General features: G+C 37.2%; 1 protein-coding gene across 1 annotated transcript in view; it reads left to right on the top strand.

Annotated features, from left to right (window-relative positions):
* Positions 1-21646, top strand: part of WDR11 (WD repeat domain 11) — a 35443-nt gene extending 13797 nt beyond the window's left edge. Inside the window, exons 12-29 of the mRNA XM_053984092.1 lie at positions 3149-3255; positions 5321-5396; positions 6829-6937; positions 7236-7360; positions 7777-7924; positions 8235-8341; positions 8806-8920; positions 10141-10312; positions 12044-12152; positions 12886-12948; positions 13934-13999; positions 14711-14879; positions 15117-15212; positions 15567-15732; positions 16570-16667; positions 18018-18163; positions 18933-19012; positions 19541-21646. Of these exons, the coding sequence (XP_053840067.1) occupies positions 3149-3255; positions 5321-5396; positions 6829-6937; positions 7236-7360; positions 7777-7924; positions 8235-8341; positions 8806-8920; positions 10141-10312; positions 12044-12152; positions 12886-12948; positions 13934-13999; positions 14711-14879; positions 15117-15212; positions 15567-15732; positions 16570-16667; positions 18018-18163; positions 18933-19012; positions 19541-19698 (2110 nt within the window). The 3' untranslated portion in view covers positions 19699-21646. The remainder of the gene's footprint in view (positions 1-3148; positions 3256-5320; positions 5397-6828; positions 6938-7235; positions 7361-7776; positions 7925-8234; positions 8342-8805; positions 8921-10140; positions 10313-12043; positions 12153-12885; positions 12949-13933; positions 14000-14710; positions 14880-15116; positions 15213-15566; positions 15733-16569; positions 16668-18017; positions 18164-18932; positions 19013-19540) is intronic.
* Positions 21647-22299: the final 653 nt, after the last annotated feature.

The raw sequence follows: 22299 nt of genomic DNA, 5'->3' as shown, positions 1-22299 counted from the left end.
CTCTTTATTTAGCAAGAGAATGTAATAAAAATAAGGCAATTTTCCTTTACAAATCCATTGTCCTTTTCAAATCCACTGAGTTGTTTGGGTGTTAGCAATTATTATTTCCTTTTTTTTTTTTTGAGATTAAAGTATTGTACATATGTAGTCACATGCTGATTTTTTTGTTTGTTTGGGTTTTTTTTTTGTTTTTATTTACACTTTGTGTTGTAACTTGAAAGAGGAAGAATTGCCTTTCTGTCCTTCCTTTTAAGATAATATGTACTTATGGGTAACCTTGAATATTAATTTTATTTATGATTATTACTTAGCTTTCACTATTTGTTTAGAATTGTGGAAGTAAATACTTTTCTGTTGAGTTTAATTTTATTTTTATAAGGAGATGAAGGTAAGAAGCATCAGAAATGCTTAAAGCACACTGCCAGGAGCCTAAGTGAGGGGGAAATCAAGAAGGGGATTTTGGCCTGGCAGGAACTGGGAGCAGAAGGTCAGGATTCCTTCAGGACGGAGAGAAATACAAATCATTCTTATCACTAAGAGAAACTGGAAGAACCATGAAATAACCAAGTCTGATACCTGTGGACAGTAGGCAGGAGATAACAAAACACCTTCAGTGCAGAGAAGAATATATTTGAGAGAGGCAAATAAAATGCCCGCAGTGCAGCTTTCAGTTCAGTGGCACATTGGCAGCTCTCGGTGCTGCCTTTGCTCATTCTGCTAGTGAAATAGCTGAGACTGGAGCAGTGCTGCTCATTCTTTTTCACTGAAGCTCAGCAAGTTCAAGACTGCAACAGCTTTTATTTTTAAAATTAAAATCTCACTGACTATAACAAGAATGTCTATGGCCTGCAGGCACGACTTGAATATTACTACATTACATCCAAATTTTAGCAGTTGAATTGAAGCTGTTTTTAGCATTTGAATTTCAGCTGACTGCTCTTTGGGAAACTGCTTTGCAAACATTCATCACCTCTTTAAAAAAAACTTTCCTTGAATAGAGAAATTAGAATGAAAAGTATCTACCACCACTTTGGGAGCGCATATGGTTTAATTTCCCATTTTTTCCTTTCTCTTTTTCTTAAAACCCTTAAATTTAAGTAGCAGCTGCCATGTCATAAAGTCACAACAATCTATTCCCAACTAGAAATGTAATTTGTGTTTTTATCCACTTCAGTGCACTTTGTGATTTGTTTGCATTGGAAGCATTAATCAAAACAACTGAGTCTCACTCCTCAAGTAACTGAGACAAGTTGAATATATAGAATCTCTAAATGTTATATTTTAAAAGAGTAGATTCAGTCTAAAAAGTGGTTGGCAGCTGAATGTAACCCTTAATTATGGTAGGCAAAGATGATTTTAGGAGGAAATGTTTGCTATTTCAATAGGGAAAGCATTACTTGTCTCCATCATTAAAATTGGAACCACTGTCTTCAGATTCTCAATTTCTATGTGTGACAGTGACAAAAAATATGTTGTTTCAGGTGCAAGCAGTTAGCTGAGCTAAAGTTTCCTTATGATTTAAGAGTGTCTTGGGTTTCTGTAGATTTTATTGGTATTGACAGATGGCCAGGCAGCAGCAGAGAAAAAGGACTTGCCCTGTTAAATCTGAGCTGATGAAAAAAGTGTAGAAAATGCTTCAGGTCTTTGCAGGAGAATGGTGAATAACTACCAGCAATAACAATGCATTAGGAGTGGACTTTTTCCAAAAAACATAGCTGAGATAAATGGAAAGGTGTCAGAATTCACATTTCTTCCATTTCAGAAAGCTCCCTGGATTTATGACCCTTTGGAGACGTGCAATGTCACCCATTACTGCACTTGTAGATTTCTATTCAATCATGCCTGAAATGTTTCAATTAATAATTGAATACTTCTCATTTTGATTGAAATTAATGGCTGAACTTCCATAGGTCCTGCTGGGAAAAAAACTGGGCCCTAAATATTTAACTTTTTTTGAGGACTTAGGAATAAAGCTTCCCATGTTTTTAAAGCTTCAACTAAAATAATAAATGTGGCTGTAAATTGTATGTGCAGAATATTATGGGAGTGCTTTTTGGTTTCACCCATGTACATTGTATTTAGGAAACTTGTACTTAATGCAGTGTGAGTTGGATTTACTGACAGTAAATCATAAATACTGTTATTTATCTTTCATATACTGCACATATATTCTTCCAAAGCAGGCAGTTGATGAACCAGAATATTTGTCCTGGGAACAGTTCTTAAGTAATCTGTGTTTGAAGGCTTTGAGGAAACCTTATATCCTTTTATCTGTGTTAAAATGAAGTGGAGTACGTGTATGCATTAGAGCTCAATTTTCTTTGGAAGAGCTCCTTGATTTATTTCACAGATAAAGCAATTTTTGCAGGCACCAAGTGTGTGTGGGAAATGGGGCTGGAGAAGGGTCTTGTTTAGGGGCAGTCCCATCCAGTGCCACTTTCTGTCCCTTTTGCCTGTGGTGTATTTCAGGAATTGGCTGAAAGGCCATCTGTGCTGCCAATATGTTCTGTTGAGTTCAATTTTATTTATGATTATTATTTATTTATTTATTAATGCAGTGGAACTTTACATTCTTGCAGCACTGCAACGTGATTTGCTTGGGAGCTGCTTTGGTGTGATCTAAAAGAACAAAAACAAAAAAAAAAAGGCCAGATTTATGGTTGTTTTGTGAAATCTCTTCAGGGCCTCTCTTTTTATATCATCTTTATTTCTCCTCTCTCTGGACTGAAAGAAATAAGACAACCCACACTGCCACCCACATGAATATTTTCCTGTGTTCTGGGAATTTGGAGTTGTTTGATAGTAACCGCTGATTTGATCAGAGCAGGGCTTTTAATCCACTCTAGTGATGAGTATCTGTCAGGGCTTTTTGCAGAAGTTAACAGTGTTTCTACCTGGGTTTTTTATTAAACCAAAGTAATGCAGTCTTAAAAGAAAGCTGCTCTAAAATTTAATTCAGGAACTTTAGATTCACACCATAGTTGTTAATGTGTAGTTTCTTTTTATGCTTAAATATGATGTTTCCAGAAAGTGTAGAAAATGACATCTGTGCTGGGTTTTTATTTGTGGAAAAAAATACTTCAGTTCAGACTTGTAGCAATTAAAATCTTTTGGCTGATATGCTTCATGTGTTTCCTTCTGATCACAGGGGAATTGAGTGGATCAGCTTGACTGGCTTCATTTCCTTTGCCACATCAACACCCAACAATCTGGGACTGGTCAGGAATGAGCTGCAGCTGGTGGACCTTCCAACAGGTTTGTGTTTCCTGAGAAATCTGCTCCAGGAGCTGACAGATTTGCTGGGGAGTGACAAGTTCTGACTCCTGTTTTTTTCCTCCTTTTGTGGTCATGGCAAAATAAAATAATAAACGAGCTTTAACTGTTCCTGCTTTTCTTTGTGAAGCCACAAGATGTGTTTTGTTTGGTGCTCTGCAGACAAACTTGAACCAACACCTTTACAAAAACATCTTGGACTTATTAAAAGAATAAGTGTCAGCAGGGGGTTTAGAAGCAGCCACGTGGGGTATTAGTGGTGGATTTTGTTCAAAACTGCACATATTTCCACATTTCCAAATGTGTTTTGTCATAATCTGCACCCACTGTTTCGTGTGCACCTGAAATAGCATTGAACCATTTGTTGTGTTGTGTTGCACATGGTCAGGATTTGAGTGTGAATGAGTATAAAAGGGATTTAAAACAATAAAACCTGGTACTTTTAGAAAGAATTGGAAAGGTTAAAAAGTAAATAACTGTTAAAAGATACTGGTGATAGCAAAATTAACAGGTTACAGCTATTTTGGTCTCATAGTGGGTGATAAATACTTTTGCAATGAACTCAATATTTGTACAAGAAGAGGTATAACTGGGGAGATTAGCCCAGAACAGGAAGCACTTCAATAATTTTACATTATTTTTAAATGTGAAAAGCTGGAGCCACTTAAGTTCTAATTGAAGAGCCTGAATCTTGTAGCACATGGCTAATTCTGAATTGCTTTATGCAAAGTGACTTTTTAATTGGTATTTTTAAGCTTATGGAAAAACCTCAGTTGTTGTATGTGCAGGGTGCTGCACAGAGAGGTTATTCTTGTAGCATAATACTATTGTAAAGTTTTTTCATATAATGTCTTTTGTTCATCTGTTTAAAATCAAAACAGAAAAGATATTTGCACTGGGAAACTAATCTCATGTAAAATGGAAATCTGATTTTTCATTCACCTTGTGAATCAGTATAGAACATTTATAGGCAGAAGTCATCAAAGGTTCAGAATTTCTGCAGGCAAGCAAGTTTTGAGTAAATGTGAATACATGAGATCTTAGCATTTGAGTTGCTTAAAAATAGTACATTTCCTCTTTAAAGCTTTCAAGAAAGGCACAGCAATTTAACTGTCTGTTTTTTTGCTTCTTCCTTCACTTAGTAGCCCAATTTTCTATTTTAGGCCTAGGAAAACTCTGCTTATTCAGATTTGCTTTGACAAAAATATGAAAGAAAATTGCTAAGATGTTGAAAAGAGAGGAGACAGAATTCCAGTAGCCTCTGACAGGAGAGCTCTAACTCATGTTCTTGATAACTAGATTTATTCATGTATCTGGCTTCAGTAATTTTGCTGTGAGCTACAAGAGGAGCTAAAATTTATAGCTTGAATTTTCCTTGAAGCTAAGAATGAAACTTGCAAAAAAGAGGCTGTTTGTAGGTCATTATTTATTTTGATAAATATCATATCTTTAGCACCTATAACTCTGCAGCACTTCCTACAAGTGGATGAAAATTTTGTTGGGGATGAGATTATAAACTCTTTAAGATTTACTATTTTAGCTGGAAAGGAAGAGAGAATGGTTCTGGTAAGTGTAGAATGTAGCTCACCATGAAATACTATCACACTTAGTTCATGGCAGAGTTAATTTCTCTTCTCAAACTTGAAAGCAATTAATGAATTTCCTCCTTGGGGAATGGAGAGGATCTCTCATTGACTTTGAGTGGAAAATAATAACTCTTTGAAATCTCTCTCTATATTTATGTAATCCTGATGCATCCATTTGAGTTGCTGTGCTCTGGAAGTGAGTCAGGACAGTATTTGACAGTGGAGTTTACAATATATTTAATGTAAACTTTGAGATTTCAGTGATGAGCTCTGAAATGCAGTAAAATGAAATGCTGTAAAACTTTGACAATGACAACATTAGAGATGACAGGTGATTTGGAGACGTTCTGGTTTGGTTAGTAAACTGGTTCTGTTTGCAAGCAGAGCAGTTTCTATTTAAATTTCTCTCTTTCTGTGTTGTTTATTGACTGTTGCTGTTCTCCCCCTGTTCTGTGCTCCAGGCAGGAGCGTTGCATTCCGTGGGGAGCGAGGCAACGACGAGCCAGCCATCGAAATGATAAAGGTGTCTCATCTGAAGTAAGGGCATCATCCTTGGGAAGTTTATAAATTTCACTGTACTGCATGAAAATCCTCAGAACATCATAGACATGCCAAGACAAAGAGCACTTCAGAGTGTATAGGAAAATATTCAACAGCATCAAGAGGGAAATGCTTCAGAATATTAATTCCAAGTGAAAAAGCTGTGAATGTTTTTCTGGTTGACTTTGTCACTTCAGGATCCAATCACATTGCAAAATCAGTAATTAATATTTTATTTCTTACAGGAATTGTGTTTGCTGAACAGGCTTTTTGATAAAGTTAAGGAGAATAAAAGTGCTGAACTGGTTTTTTTTCAACTTTGATCCTGTTATGAGTTAATTCTCTTTTCTATAACTTAAGCCTTACTTAGAACTAGGAAGTTTAGCATTAAAGATTGGATGATTATTCATATTTATTTAGCTTTTGTAAGTATTTCACACCTTTGCCATAATTGTCTGCTGGAAAACCAGATATGAGATATAGTTGTTTGAAAAGTCAGCTGATAAATGACCAAATTGTTTCCTTTCAAGTCCTCATTATTTTGAGCTCAGGCTTCTGACAGGAGGCCCTGATCTTCATTGTATCAAAAATAATAATTGTAGTACTCTGGAAAATTACTTCACTTTCTTGTTTAAATGAAATTAAAGTAGACTTGATTTTAATAGGGCATTGTCTCTAAATCTTAAAAGCTTTTTCTTTACTGTGGAGGAAGAAAATGTCTCTAGCTTGCACATATTTTTCTATGTAGAAGTTCCAGAGAATCTGGAAGAGTTTAACCATATAATGTTCTTAATAATGCATTAAAAATTAAGAACAGCCATGGGCTTAGATGAAGAGGCTGGAGAGTGTTGAGTGAGACAAGAAAGGAGGTTCACTTGCAGAGAGATGAATGCAGTGCCAGAGAGGACAAATTGCTGCAGCCTCTGTATTTTCAAGTTAAATGTGAAAAGTGGTGGATTAAAAGTGCTTACACTCACCCAGCTCCACAGATGAGCAGTCTGAAGACATAACTGACAAGTGGTTTAGTGTGAGATGATTTTATGCTCATTTATCCCAGGATTAGGAAGTGGCATGCATGTGCAGGAGGGAAAAAACTCTGTCCAGCCTGCGGTCTTGTGTGTTTTTCTGGTTCAGGCTGAACATGGTGAGATCAGAGGTGCTGCTGCTCTCTGTGAATTATTCCCCTTCTCTCCTCCACAGTAATTGTGGAGAACCACCTGGCAGAAATTTATAATTCTGTTAGCTTTGAAGAGAACTCTTTTTCAGACATTCTTTTGCTCCTCAGTAACTCAAGGGAATCCCAAGCTTCAGAGGGGGATTTGATTTGCTCTGCTAACTAGTTTTTGAGGGTCTCTAGAGTGCTGGTGTGAACAGCATGAAGTAAAATGCTCAAATGACTCTTGCTGGAGTAAATTCTCATTTGTTTCAGGCAGTACCTAGCTGTGGTATTTAAAGACAAGCCACTGGAGATCTGGGATGTCAGAACTTGCACTCTGCTCAGAGAAATGTCTAAAAACTTCCCTACAGCCACTGCTCTGGTAAGGAATAAATTCTATTACCTTTTAATAAATTTAATACATTGAAATAGTATAAAATCTTTGAACAATTTTGCAGCAAGTGTTACTGTAGCTGTAGCATATACAGAGAAGTGCTTTAACATTTCATCTGTCACCAAATGGAGGCAGGAAAAAAGGAGGTTCTGATGAAGAAATCTGCTCTGCCCCTTGGGTGATGGAGGGAGGTACTACAGATCTCCTTGGAAATCATTGTAAAGCCCCAGTAAATTCAGGGAATAAACCTTTGTCTTTCCCATTTTTCCTGGGCCATTTTCCACAGGAGTGGTCACCTTCCCATAACTTAAAGAGCCTGAGGAAGAAGCAGCTGGCAGCCAGGGAGGCCATGGCCCGGCAGACAGTGGCATCAGACACTGAAGTCAGCAGTGTGGAATCCTCTGTGATCAGGTATCCCCCCTCCTGATGGAGTCCTGGGCTACAGCAATTGTTGCTTTCCCACCATGTGCCATTCTTCTAATGAAAAGAATATTTTGGAACTGATTCTTGAGTACATAGCAAACGAAACAACTTTATGGGCCTCCCTTTAGTTTTTACATGGGGGACTTTGATGTACCTGTTACTCTCAGGTGTGTCTGTGGCAGTCCACTGGTTACCTGGTTCTTCAAGTAAAACTCTTACTTGCCCTTGGACAAGTTACTTGCCCTTTCCACAAGAGTGGAAGTAATAAATAGTTAACTGTTGCACAAAGTGTTTAGAAGCATATATGCTCTTTTTTGTGCTGTTTCTGTGCATGAGGTAGAATTTATCTTGCAATTCTGATTTCAAGAAAGAAATAATTGTGTCTCATTATGTTCTTTTTAAAGCTTGTTGCAAGAAGCTGAAAGTAAATCAGAGCTGAGCCAGAACATCTCTGCCAGGGAGCACTTTGTGTTTACAGGTGCTGATGGGCAGGTTTATCATCTCACAGTAGAGGGAAACTCAGTAAAAGACAGTGCAAGAATTCCTCCAGATGTGAGTTCCAATTTTTCTATATCATTGATGCTTTAATTTTTTGCTTAGCTTTGATTGCCAGAAAAAAAATCAAGGATAAGCCTTGTAGCAGCAAGTGGTCAGTTATGTAGTACTTTGAAATCTGAAATATGAATTCCAACTTTAAAACTGATAGCAATTCTGTTTTCACAGTTTTCTATACAATTTTTCCTGTTTTGGAGTATCATGTTGTATAATATTTTCTTCAAATGAATATCAATCTTGAAATATTTATTCATATGTTTGAATCTATTAATCACAAGATATTTTTCTGCTTCTTAAATATTTTTAGGGAAGTATGGGTAGCATTACTTGTATTGCCTGGAAAGGGGATATCCTGGTTCTTGGAGATGTTGATGGAAACTTAAACTTCTGGGATTTGAAGGCTAGAGTATCCAGGTATGAATGCAAATTAAGTCTGTCAAACATGAGATGATGAGTATTAGAATGCGGAATGTTTTCATCCTTCCTCAGTTTTGTTCTTCACTGTAGAGAAAAATGCAAGTATTTTGGATTAAAAATTCAGAAAATGTCTACTGTGTCACAGTTCTCTACATTTAATCTTGTGTGTTTTCAGAAGAATTAACATTTAATCAAGGTTTTAAAACCAGCTAGGTATCTTTTTTTTACATTAAATCTGCAATGGCTTCTGGTTAAACGTTATGTATTGTAGTGTTTATTCCAAGCATTTCATCATTTCAGTTTGATAAATTCACAATCTCAACATCCATTTGTGTGTAGATCTATAGAAAGATTGTTCTCCTCAGTCTGTGCAGTACCAGGATCTGCAAAGTTCCTGGAAAGGATTCAGTTTTCTACAATATTGGGTATAGAATATGGATCCTAATCTTGTCTTTCCCTAGGGGGATTCCTACTCACCGGAGCTGGGTGAAAAAAATACGGTTTGCCCCAGGGAAAGGAAATCAAAAACTTCTTGCAATGTACAACGATGGGGTAGAAATTTGGGATTCAAAAGAGGTAAGTGGCTGTGGGTTTGATAGGCACTTCTCTTCAAAGCCCACACCTCACCTCTGCAAAGCAGGATGAGTGAGGGGTTAAGTTTTACTGAGTCAGGATTTCTTGCTGGCAGTTGTGTGATAAAGTCACATGGCTTTTCTCAGAAGACTTTTACTCCCTATAAGGCATCTTTGAGCTGCCATCAATGAGAAGAGTCTTCCATTCTTAAAGCTGACAATGTCCAAGATCCTCTTTGTCATCCTCTTGCAATGGTTTTGAGGCAGACCTTAAAAATTTAAGGGGGAGTCCCCAGTCTGAGACTTCAATCTGTGGACAGGAGATTGCTTTCACTGCAGGTTTCTTCTGTGTATGGCTGAGATGTAATTTGTTAGGGAATACCAAAAAAAGCAGACATCTGTTCATTAACACTCTCTAGCTTCTCTTCTTACTCAGAATCGCTCTAGTTATGTTCACAAACCTTCTGGGGTTTGCTTTTAGGTCTCTCAGGGAATTATAGTACCATGGGCCAGGAAATATAATTGTACTGTTTTAACTTAGCCCCTGGAATAAGGTCAAGGTATCAGGGTATGAAAGAGGAGTTTTAATTTTTTTTCATGTTCACTTTGTAATGAGCACCAGCTTCAAACTCAGACACTTAATTAGTGCAATATGAAACTCCACTGATGATAAGAATGGACAGCAGGTATGAACAACTACTGTGAATTACATAAGTAGAGTAGGATATTACCCAATGAGTCTCTCCTTGAAGCACATTTGAATAGTTTTGATGCCACAAGGTACTTCTCCCAATGCTGTTCCCTCATTTTTTCCTAGGATAAAGGAGTTTCCTACGTGAAAGCATTTAAAATTAAATTCACATTTTCAGTCAAAAGTCTTTCAGAATATCTCTAGTAATATTTTATTTTAGTTCTGTTATACATCTAATCCTGTCCTGTTAGAAAAGATAACAAAAAGATAACAAAAAGGCAGCTGTACACTATGCTCAAAAGGATTTTTTCTTAGCCCTAAACTGGGAAATAGTGTTGTTCCAGGGCAACCATGTGACCTACTGCAAAGTTTCTAAATTCCTTACTCTCCAGAAAAGACCATTATTGAAATGATTTATGGCTAACTTCACCTTTCGTGGTGAATTTTGTGCTGTGCCTCCTGGGTGTGTGACACAGCCTCACACTGGGTGATGGAGAGGCTGCTAAAAATAAAAAATAACTGAACTTTTGCAGGTACAAATGGTGAGCAGTTTAAGGAGCGGGAGGAACGTGAATTTCCGGATCTTGGATGTGGACTGGTGCACGTCAGACAAAGTGGTGCTGGCATCAGATGATGGATGCATCCGAGTGCTGGACTTGTCCATGAAACCCTCGTGTTTCAGGATGGATGAGCAGGATTTAATAGGTATGCTCATGTCTTCTTTGCTGCCCACTGCTTGGTACTTCTGCCCTCCTCTTTGGAAAGTGCAGCTCAGCACTTCTGTTAGAACTGGGAGTTGTCACATGTGGAGATTTTCTACTTTCTACTTTGCCCTTCTACTGCTTTGCATAGGTACAGGTAATTTTTTTATGCTTAGGCCAGATGCATGGGTTTTTTAATACAAGTTTCATCTCCTAAATAGCACATACTTTTTAATATTTTAATTTAAATAAAAATGAAGAAAATAAGAACTCTTTGTACAGATATATAGCAAATTGACTTTAAAGGCATTGACATATCAATTAGCTATCAGTACCTGTATCACTGTTACTCATTACGTGATTTAGAAACATTTGTTGATGGGTAAAAATGTATTTTCTGGGTTTTTTTCAGGTGTCTGTAGATGGATTCATTGCTCTTCAGACTGACCTTTAAAATAGCAATATTTGTGCTGGTTACCTTTTTAACCATATGTCTAAGAAGGGAGTTTAAATATTTAACTAGTTAACTAAGCTACATTTTCTTGTATTTTTATTACTAGTGTTCTAAATAATTCTTCTTCTTGTTGCCTTTTGAACCAATCCTACTTTACTCATACAATTTCCTTAAGTCATTGCCTTAAATCCCAGTAGATTCTAAGACATATGCAATAAACTGTGACGTGGGGAGCTGTGGTGTGGGTTTGTTTGAGGAAACATGTAATTTATCACAGCCATTTTTGCTATCGAAGGAGTGTTCTGCAATATTAAGTTATAAAGATGAATGTTGGAAAGCCAAGCACACTGAAAGCTGTAAGGCTGCTGTGATTGAGCTGTCCTTCTGAGGTAATATTTTAATTACCAACTCACATTTGCAAGAGTCCTACATCACTCAGTGCACACGAAGTACAGGGAATTGTGAATGTTTAAGAATGGAGCTGGTTTTGGTGCTTGTTCTCCTCCTCAGTCACTGGGTAGCATTTGCTGCCTGTCACCCACACCTTGTACTGGATACAGCTTTACTGACTTCTACACTGGTGTGACAGCCTTAATGTATAATTTGTATCTTATTAAACTTCCCACCATCCTTTCCAGATGATGGGGTTTAATCCTTGTGTTGTACTGTAGGAATTAGGGGGACAAAGCAAAACTAAACATGCTTTATGATATATATGGTATAGCTAACTTTGCACCTTGTAGCAATAATCATTGTACACAGCTCTGCCAAAGCCAGTACAGTGAATTCCAGGAGTCTATGGCTAAACCCACTATGGAATATCCTGAAATTCTCAATTGAGCATGGTTGATAACCCTGTACCTTCTAGGAAATGTTTTTGCTTGAATGTAGTGATAAGCTTTTATGTCTAGCAGCCTGTGCTTGGTGTGTGAAAAGACTTTTATGTATGATTTTCCTGGTGCTTGCAAACAAGCTGGGACATTTTCTGGTGCACATTTGCTGTGATACATTTTCTGGTGGACATTTCCTGGAGGTACATTTTCTGTAGTGCATTTTCTGTGGTACATTATCTGGTGCCTGTTTTCTGTGATATATTTTCTGGAGGCACATTTTCTGGTGGAATATTTTCTGTGGCACATTTTCTGTTGAGATGTTTTCTGTGGTACATTTTCTGTAACACATTTTCTGTGGTATATTTTCTGGAGGTACATTTTCTGATCAATGAACACAGCATTATTGCACACGACTCTCTGGATAATTATTTTTTTCTTTTTGTTTCAGAACCTGTCTGGTGTCCCTACCTCCTTGTTCCAAGGGCTTCATTAGCTTTAAAAGCATTCCTACTGCATCAACCTTGGGATGAGAAATATTCTCTAGATATTATGGACATGTAAGAAGAAATATTGTTTTATATATAACATTTTTTTTTAAAGCCTACATATTTTATTACTCTTTCTGTGCAAATAACTTTTGGATGTATAAGTTTCCTCACTCTTGGGGACAGTCAAAATTATAATTAGTTCACTATTTATTACCAAAAGTAATACATAGGCAAGGCTCTAAGGTCAGGTATTTCTTCTGGCCTTTAGTAGCTCTTGGCTCTTAAAACTGCAGTCTGCTTTCAGTCCTGGCAATATTTTTATGGCATTATATTACTTCTGAGAAAGACTGTGTTCTCTTTGTTCTAGAAGTTAATGCAGCCATCAGAGTTGTTCCTAAAGTGTAAATGAAAGTGATATTCTGATAGACCTGTCTGTACTCTTGGAGAGCCACATTCACATCGTCAGAGGAGCACAAATGTCTGTGTCCTGGGCTGTGCTCATGGTCACTTAAAAATGCTCTAGGCTTTGCCATTTTTATTAATTTTATGGTTAATGAAAAAAAGAAAAATGGGAAAAGAAAGATTGGCATTTACTCTGAGCAAACCAAATCTTTCACTGCTGTTTTGGAACTGGTAACTGGATAAAGAATCTCGCATGAATGGCTTACCCAAAGAATGTCAAAGATTCTTTCCATGTATGTGCCTGTGTTTTTCTCCTACAAGTAGTGCTCTTCCATTTCACATAATTCTGTCCTTTTGGTAACACAGAAAACTTCTATTTTTTTTTTTTTTTTTAATCCAGTGATTATCCAGAGAATGAAAATATTAAAAACATTCTTCAAGAGCAGTTGAATTCATTGTCCAAGTAAGAATTTTTCTGGTTTTGTATTTGTGTAAGCTATGGAATTCTGAGAAGGCAAAATATCTGAAGTTTGTGGCAGTTCAGTTAATGAAGAAAGAATTCTTTTCTCTAAAGATGTGCCTGAGTAATGACAGTTTTTATTAAAAAAAAAAAAAAGTCATTTTTTATGTAATTTTTATGTCATTTTAAACTTGGTGCTTTAAAGGTGCTGATAGGGTCAGTACATGATTTGCAGCTGACCTGCGAGCATTTGGAATGTTTTAAGCAGTACTTCTCAGGGATTTAGGGGTTCTTTATGCTGATCCAGACTGCATTGGACACTGCTACTTAAACACTCCAAGGTTTGTTAGAATATTTGACCTCTGAGGAAAAAAAGATAATTCCAGAAATCCTTTGTTGAAGAAAAAATTCCAGAGTAATGTTGATGCACTTTGCTCTATTTACACAGAAAACAGATTTTGGCATTCAATTTAAACCTTGAAAATTATAGTTAAAGCTAGTAAATAGATGATTTTGTCCATTTTCCTTTTGTCCTTTCATTTAGTAGGATGGAAAAGGTAAAAACCTATTTTTATCCAGTTTGAAACACCTGTGGAAAGCCTAAATTCATGCATGTGCATCCCTTCTGCTGTGAGACTACATAGCTGCAAAATTATTTTTAGCTGAATTAATATTGTAATTAATAGAATTACTGCAGACTAATTGGCAGCTTTGCATACACCCTGGTGGTGATTCCCTATATTGCAAAGATAAAAAGTTCCTGATGGACTCCCTGCATTTGCCCCTGGAGATCAGTTATATTTCAAATTATATATAATTCCTGCTGTAATTGTTTTCAGAGATGCATTTTTTCACTTCAGAAAAGAAATTGTCTATTTTGTGGGCTGATCTTTTCAGTTTGTATGTGATGTATCCTATTTGTGTTCAAAAGCAACCAAACAATCCTGCCCAGCATTTTACAGATTCTTTAACACTTTCTCTTTTGCAGTGACATAAAGAAACTTCTGCTTGATCCAGATTTTACTCTCCTGCAGAGATGTCTCCTGGTTGCCAGGTAGTAAAGATTCAGATAAATACAGGAAATGTTTCCTGGGAAAATCTTGTGCTATTAATGCACAGGAATGAGCTGAAGTTTAGGAACTCACCCAGTTGTCCTTTAACTTAGCACAGTCCCCAAACTACTTTGTTACTCATTTAGTAGAGTGGTTTTAGGACCAAAATGGAAATGTTACCTCACTGAAACAGTTTTATTTGCTTGTTGGATACCAGGAACTTCCCTCAGTCTTGGTGGCACTTCTATAGCTGCAGTTCTGGCTGCCACGTTACATTTAATTATTCATGCCCCAAAATGTCCTTTAGAACTTCACAATAGCTCTGTACAAACAGGGGAGGGTCTGGGGTTTATTTCAAGTGTATTTGTTCTGTGTGGTTCCTCTGCCTAAACTGAGCTAATTTTAGGCTGTCTGTATTCAGAGATGGTTTTCAAGCTTTGTGGTTGAAAGAGGGTATCAGTGACTAAGTGCAATATAATAATAAATATCAATTTCCACATTTTCTGACCATTCCTGGGGTTTAATTGCTGTTGTAGCTTACCTTGCTGAATGTCATTCCATAATCCTCTCTCATAGTTTGTCCCATTGATAATGAAAATATTTGTGTTGTCCACAGCAATGCGTGGTCCTTGAGAAAATGAAATATATCATATTTTTATGTGGTGTATGAACAAATCCAAGCCTGTTTCACATCCTGCTTTGTATCTTCTCAGACTGTATGGGGACGAATCTGAGCTGCATTTCTGGACTATTGCTGCCCACTATTTGCACAGCTTATGCCAGGAAAAGCCTGCAAAACCAGACACAGCTGTCCTTCAGGAGCAGCTGCTTAATCCTCTGGATATATGCTATGATGTGCTGTGTGAAAATTCTTACTTCCAGGTATGTCAAAGAGTTCAAAACCAAATTTAATAGGAATGTCATCAGTACAGTAAACACTCACTTTCCTGTACATATTTCACTTTTATTAGTAACATACCAGTCTGGATTAAAACATTCCTGGTACTTAAAAATAGAGGCTGGTCCAAAAACTGGCAAGATATGTAAATATATTTTAAAAGTCTGGTTTTATTTCTTAGGGTAGGCTTACATTTAAAATATTTTTCCTTCTTTGTCCAGAAATTCCAGCTGGAAAGGGTAAATCTCCAGGAAGTGAAGAGATCAACATATGATCATACCAGGAAATGTGCTGATCAACTTCTTCTGTTGGGCCAGGTTTGTGGGTAATATTTGAATTTTTTATTCTTCTTTCCTGTCTGTTTTGTGTACTTAGCCTATTCAAGGAAAGCTTTTTCTAACTTTATTTGTTATTTCCTACTTGTATGAACCCAGTGCAGAGTTTTTCCATTCTTATGTTAAATTTGTGATGAGATTTCAATGCTGTCCTTATTGCAAATGTCCTATTAAAATAGAATCTTAGTCATTACTAGACAGGGAGATATTTTTGTAGCCTGTTTTAGAATAACTTCCATTGTTACTTGTTCCATGTCTTAAAAAAGGTAAAAATAGAAAAGCCTTTGGACAAAATTAATATGTTGTGGTCAAAGTTGTACTTTTTTCTCTTGCCAGACTGACAGAGCAGTGCAACTACTGCTGGAAACCAGTTCAGAGAATGCACATTATTACTGTGATTCACTCAAAGCTTGCCTGGTCACAACTGTCACCTCATCAGGGCCATCTCAAAGCACCATTAAACTGGTAGCAACCAACATGATAGCCAATGGAAAGCTTGCAGGTAAAATATCTCTTTCTCTTTGCTTGTAAACTGATAATTCGTATCATTTTTAAGGATGCCAGTGAAACAGGAGTGATTCCTGCTGTGATGGATCTTACATGTTACATGTGCTGCAGTAGACTACACAGAGTAGTTAACACAAATGATCAGTAACTGAGTTATAAAATCCAGCTTGTCTTGATTTATTTTCACTGGAAAACTTACTTCTGGAGTAAATCTTCAGCAGTTGTTTGCACAAAGAGAAGCCGGGCACATAATATGTATTTTCCACTTTTCTAATTAAAGAATTAACTAAAATTTGGTGTCCCTGTTACAAAACATGAAATACTTATTTAGTCTCCTTTTCAGTTCAGAACCTTTGTTCATAATATGTGTTTTCTTACAAGTACAGGTTAATTTTGCTTAATGCAAGAGCTGAAACATAACTGAAATATTTCATTTACAACCATATAACTGAAATACTCAAACATGCTGAGAAAGTTAAAAGTCTGTACTTGCCTGGAAAAAACTACTTTCCACTCTGTTAATAATTGCACTGTGGACAACATTAAATTAAAATTAAAAAGTTCCCATGAAATCTATTTATTTAATTTACAAAGATCATTATGTCTTTATGGTAAAAAGTCATGTGAATCCCTAAATTAGTGTTCAGAACAAAGATAAACGAGAGCTTTGTGTGGCCTCCATAGCCCGGAATGAAGATGCAATAACTGGCACCCACGTTATATGGAGAGCAGTCTCAATATCTTCATGTGCTGAGGAGATGGGGATCCTTCCCCACGCTTAGCAGCTCTTTTTGCCTGGATTTCCTGAGTGGAGTGCATGTTTCTGTTCCAGAGGGGGTGCAGCTGCTGTGTCTGATTGACAAAGCCGCAGACGCCTGTCGCTACCTGCAGACCTACGGCGAGTGGAACCGTGCAGCATGGCTGGCCAAGGTGAGCAATTCCTCACTTCTGGGCAGGGAACACCAACCCCCTGCACAGCACCTGTGCTTAGGAAGGCTGAGGAGGGTGCTGAAGTTCCCTAAATCACCGAAACATCAATTAGAAATACTATTCAGCTACGAGAAGCCAGTCCATTCAATCAGCGCTGGCAGGTTCTTCAGCCTTCTGACCACACAGGTTTGCCCTTGTTGTCCACATTCCAGGAATGGGGCCTAAAAGGCTTGGAATACTCAATTTCCTAATTTTTCAGCAGTTTGGGAAGGTTCATGTAGCTGCAGCAGTATAAAGTTGGTAATAAACTACAAAAACCCACTCCTGAGTGTGGATAAGTAACTGGGCAGTGACTTTTTGCTGAGCTCTATGTAATGTGTGAGCTGATTTCAAAATTACCACCACCCACATAAATTGGCATCACCTTCTGTTTTGTTGTGCAGCCATAATTACAGCAAAACTACCCAGACACAGCCTTAATTCTCCACAGTATAAATGGGCAGGTGATAGTAAGGATTCTTCAGCATCTCTTAAGTAAAGTTTCTGTTTTGCTTCCTGAAGAAAGAATGGAAAAGTTGTGCTTAGGTTTTCAAAGTGGGGAATGCTGCTTTTCAGAAAAATTAAGATTTTTTTTTTTTTTTTTGTCTTCAGTAAAGGTTGAAAAGTAACTTCTTGATTTAGAAAAGCTTTAGAACAGCTTGGGGTAAAAATGATGTTAATCACAGGTAAAAATGGAGTGAACCAAATGAAGTACTTTTATACCCAGGTATCTCTGATTTTCCTTAATGCCGTATTAACTCAAGCAACATGCGTACTTTTTATTAAAAACTGATGGTTTCAGATGCTTCTGCCCAGGGTGCTGCCCTGAGGAGAGTGCAGCAGGAACAGAGTGTGGGGTTGTGGTACTCACATGCCCTCTGAACAGACAGAGACTTCACTTTCTCAGGATTTCTCCTGAGAGAAGCTGTGAGAGAAGCAGAGAAAAGAAAATCAAAACAATTACCTCATTTGCTGCTCCCCTGTTTGTGCCCATGTGAAATGTGATCTGGAGATTGTTTACCCAAGGTGATTGCTTGATTGGATTCTGGTGATGGTGTTTTGGATTCATGGACCAGTTGGATCCACGTGTGTGTCGGGACTCTCAGGAGAGAATCACGGATTTTCTAGTTAGTTAGTGATAGTTCTTGTTAGTGTAATACAGCTAGAGTATAATATAGTTTAATAAAGTAATTAATCAGCCTTCTGAAATCATTGGAGCTCAGACATCGTTCTTCCCACGCTGGGGATCCCAGCACTGCTAAGGGGTGTGTGGCAGCTGGGAGCTCGCTCAGGCTCTGCTGTGTCCCGCAGGTGCGGCTGAGCTCGGAGGAGTGCGCGGACGTGCTGCGCCGTTGGGTCGATCACCTCTGCTCCCCACAGGTCAACCAGAAATCCAAGGCCATTCTTGTCCTCTTGTCCCTTGGCTGCTTCACTAAAGTTGCAGAGATGTTACACAGGTAAAGGTGTAAACAAGCTGTGTTTTCTCTTGTCCACACTTATTTCTGACATCTGTTTTTATTTTTGCATGTGTTGGACTAAGCCCTTTTCGGACCCAGAGATGGGGCAACTGAGAGGCATTTTAAAAACTTTTATTCCATTTTCAGTGTCATGTGAAGGGTGAGGCAATACAGATGTTATAACTCATGCTATCACAATCAGAAGCCAACTATTTCCCAATTACAATACATTATAAGTGTTTTTTGTTATATTTCTCTAAAGTATCTAATCTTATTTACAAAACCATCCTTTAAAACTTGCTTCTAGTTCCATTTGTCTCTCAACGTCTATCCTATTCCATAGGATATTCTAAGTCAGTATTTCTTATCTCACAGTTTACATACAAATACCTACTATGTGAACCTTCTCTGAAACTTTGAGAATTCTCTGCAAATCCATTTCCCACAAGCATATTTTTCTTTAATTAGTTTTAACCTGTGGGCAACAACTGGCATTTCATTTTACTGCAGGCTTTAAGATTCCCAGCACCATGGACCAAGCAGTAATGATTTATAGTATCTATGATTTTTTTCTGAGTAACTTCAGCCCTGATCTTTCAGGAAAATTTATACCAAGTGTCAATTCTTGAGTGCAAGGAGGAAGGGGAGATATAAAAAAAGTTTTAGAAAGCATCTCTGCAAGTCTTTTGGTGTGATGTCCTGGAATACTTTTCTGGTTTGTATAATAACAAATTATTCTCTTTTTTTATTTTTTTTTTCCTTTCAACAGTATGAGGTACTTTGATAGAGCAGCTTTATTTGTAGAAGCTTGTCTGAAGTATGGGGCATTTGAAGTTAATGATGATACAAATATCCTTTTTCTGAAATCCTGTCTTTGCTCACTAAATCTTCACATCTGACCCCGTGTTCTGGAAAGCTGAGCAGTTGCACAAACTTTTGTTTTACATACTATAACTAATGCAGATATATAATACCTGATCCTGTTCTATGGAGTCATCAGCCTGTAAATAAAAAATGCCACTAATAAGTGATGTAGATAACCTCAGGTCTAATTAATGAAAAAATCTTTGTGGCATTAAGATTTCTCTTGCAATTTATGCCATTGTATCATGGTAGATACTTAAGCATATCTGAAATGTGTCTGGTTTAGTTTACAGCAATCTACATGTTGCTTTATAAATACTAATGTGAGTTCAAAAGGAGGATTTAAAGCAACTTTTTTTTCTTACTTGTGCTGAAAAATAATGGATTAGCACAATTGGTAGCAATGTTCAGCATTTTCACCTTGGGAGAGCCAAGGAGTAAGAAGGGGGGGGAAGGATTCAGAGCTTTTTTTGTTTTGCTATAAATTTGTGTTTTCCTTAATGCTTCATTTACATAAATTGATCCATGCTGTGTATGCAGATTATGCCAGAAGCTTGAAGCTCCTGGGCTTTAAGGAGGGAGCTGCTCTCTTTGCCTCCAAAGCAGGAGAAAGTGGGAAGGAGCTTCTGAGTGAACTCAAGCAGCCGAAGGAGGAGGTGACACAGGAGTGAGAATTCTGTGTTTGTGAGGTTCTCTGGCAGACTGGGATTCCACTGGGGGAAAATACACTTTTCTCCTGAATCACTGTAATAGCTGATCTGTGGGATTTGAGCAAATACTGTGTGTTGGAAGTCAGGATTAAGAACTGTGGTGGTGTTTTTTGTTAAATTTGTCTGCACTTTCACAAGAGAGGAAAGAAGCTTATGATAAAATTATACAATAATATTTCCACTTTTTCAATTGTAGCAGGAATCAAATTTAAAGATGTGCTGACAGGCTTCCATACCTGTGTTAAAGTCTGGTCCATTTACTTCTAAAAATCAAATCTTAAATAGAACTTCAATACTGTTGTATTTATATGTAAAAATGATTTAGTCTGTACTGTAAAAAGATAAATATATTTAAAAATAAATAGAGATCACAAAGCACACAGTTCTTTCCTGGATTATCATGTTTTTTTCAGTCCAATTTCTTGTTTAAAATTACTGTTATTTTACAATTCACTGTATTGTCATTTCTATAACTGCCTGGGATGGAATCTTTAACAGGTTCACTTACAAATGTTGCTCTCTTAACATTCCAGAAGTCCATGAAACGTCACTTTTTCCAGTTAAGGGATTGTTATATTCCATTTTATTTTCAAGTGTGCACTCCCTGCACACCCTGGGGACTGAATTCTGCCTGTCAAAGGGCGGGGAAGGTTTTTCCTCCACAGCAGCAAGGTCAGGACACTGCTGGTGCTGTCCCCAGTCTCTGCTGTGTTTTAAACGTCTGATTATAACAAAAGGTGAAAAAAGCATTGTGCAAAGCCAAAACAATGGCTTTTTCAAGAGATACTTCTGCTAACATATCTGATGGTCCACATACACAAGGATGCCACAAAAAACCTCTTTTCTGATTTTTTGCCAGTATTTCAGTACTTGTTTGTGTTATTGTTTCCAATGTCAGATGTCTCTTTTCTGTGTATTACTGATGAGAAATTTTACAGCTGAGGAATGGGTGCTGATGGTACACTGCCCTTGCAATTTCAATGCTGTGGCATTTAGGCTAAAAACCTAAATTCTTCTTTTTCCCAGCTTGTTGGAGCTACTGAAATTGAGTTTGTTGTCATGAAAAGAATCCTGTAAAATGTCTCTCATTTGAATGTAATTTTTGTGTTGTCTGCTTACAGTAACAGTGCATTGGATTCTCCTTTTGTTCAAGGATTTGTGGATATATGTTCAGAACTCCCATCAGCTTTGGGACATCTCCAGCTCCAGAAAACCTTTGGTTCAAGTCTTAAATAACATTTCTGATCAAATTGGAAAGTATAGACTATTCAAATCTTCTTGAATAGAAACTGAAAAAGGGAGTTTTGTCATTCTGAGCAGAAAAGTAGGAGTTATATCTGCAATGTGTTGTATTTGTTATTGCCACATCTTACATAAATAACCTTAAAATACCTTTTATTCAGTGTATTGTGAACTGTGCTTATGTTGTTGCTTTAGCTTGGGAAAATGAGTATACAATGAAATTTGCCTTAAGTATTACATGAACAATAGAATTAATTAAAATTAACTGTAATTAGCAGTGGCCTAAATTCTGGCTCACACTGACTGCTACAGCTCTGATCAGTCTCTTGCTTTTGTAGCAGCCCTTGTGGACTGCAGTGTTGTGAGCACACCCAGACTTGTTCTTTGACAGCCCTTGAAGCTGTTTGTCAGTGGGTCTCAGAGATAAATCTACTTCAGTATACACTTGGATTTATAATTCTGATGGTTTAAAAAAATGAAGCCAACAACATATTGCAAAGGCCTTTTAATATTGAATGTTTCTATAAACTTGTAAGTGTGCAGGTTGCAGGATATTTGTGGCATTCCCAACTGGAACCTTCATGAGGAAAATAGTGTAATAGTGATGGAAAAGTTTATTTAGATAATATTGCAGTCTCATTACAATAATAAAAATATTTTTAACATCTCTGTGTGTCTTGATTTAATACAAAGCCATCATTGGAATTGAGTGCTGCTTGTGCAAGTGTTGTCATTTTGCCTTCTGGACAGGAACAATGCTCAGGGCTGGTTTAATAGAGGAAGTGATTATCCTTTGTACATCTGAGTCACATTTCCCATATTAGTTCTAATGAAACATTGTGTTTGAGCAGTATTAATTCCCAGGCTTTAGCAGCAAACATAAAATTTGTATGGGTTAAATTAGAGCAGGACACGGTCTGCACATCCTGAGTTTTGAAAAGCACAGAAATAAGTGATGAAAGAAACCCCCTCCCTTTCTGTTCTCACAACCTAGAAAGTGAACTGAATGATTTTTTAAAATAAATATGATTTTAACTCCTTTAAACCCCTTTGAGAATTCCTTCCTCAAAGCACTGTGAATTCTGCAAGTAGCCCCAGAGGTTTATAATCTGTATTTTCTTTGCATTTTGAAGCTTCAGTCAGCAGTGAAGCCATAACTCTGGAACCTGTGTTTGACCATCTTTGGCAATGAAGAAATGGTAAAATTGTATTTGCTGGTCAATATGCAGAGATTCTGTATAATGTACAGAGATTCTTCGTGCATTTGTCTTTGAACACCAGCCTTGTATTAATTATCTGGGATATTTGATTAGGAGAGTA

This window comes from Vidua macroura, chromosome 8, assembly GCF_024509145.1.
Source record: "Vidua macroura isolate BioBank_ID:100142 chromosome 8, ASM2450914v1, whole genome shotgun sequence".
Lineage (NCBI taxonomy): Eukaryota > Metazoa > Chordata > Aves > Passeriformes > Viduidae > Vidua > Vidua macroura.
This window is presented reverse-complemented; position numbering and strand designations above follow the sequence as displayed.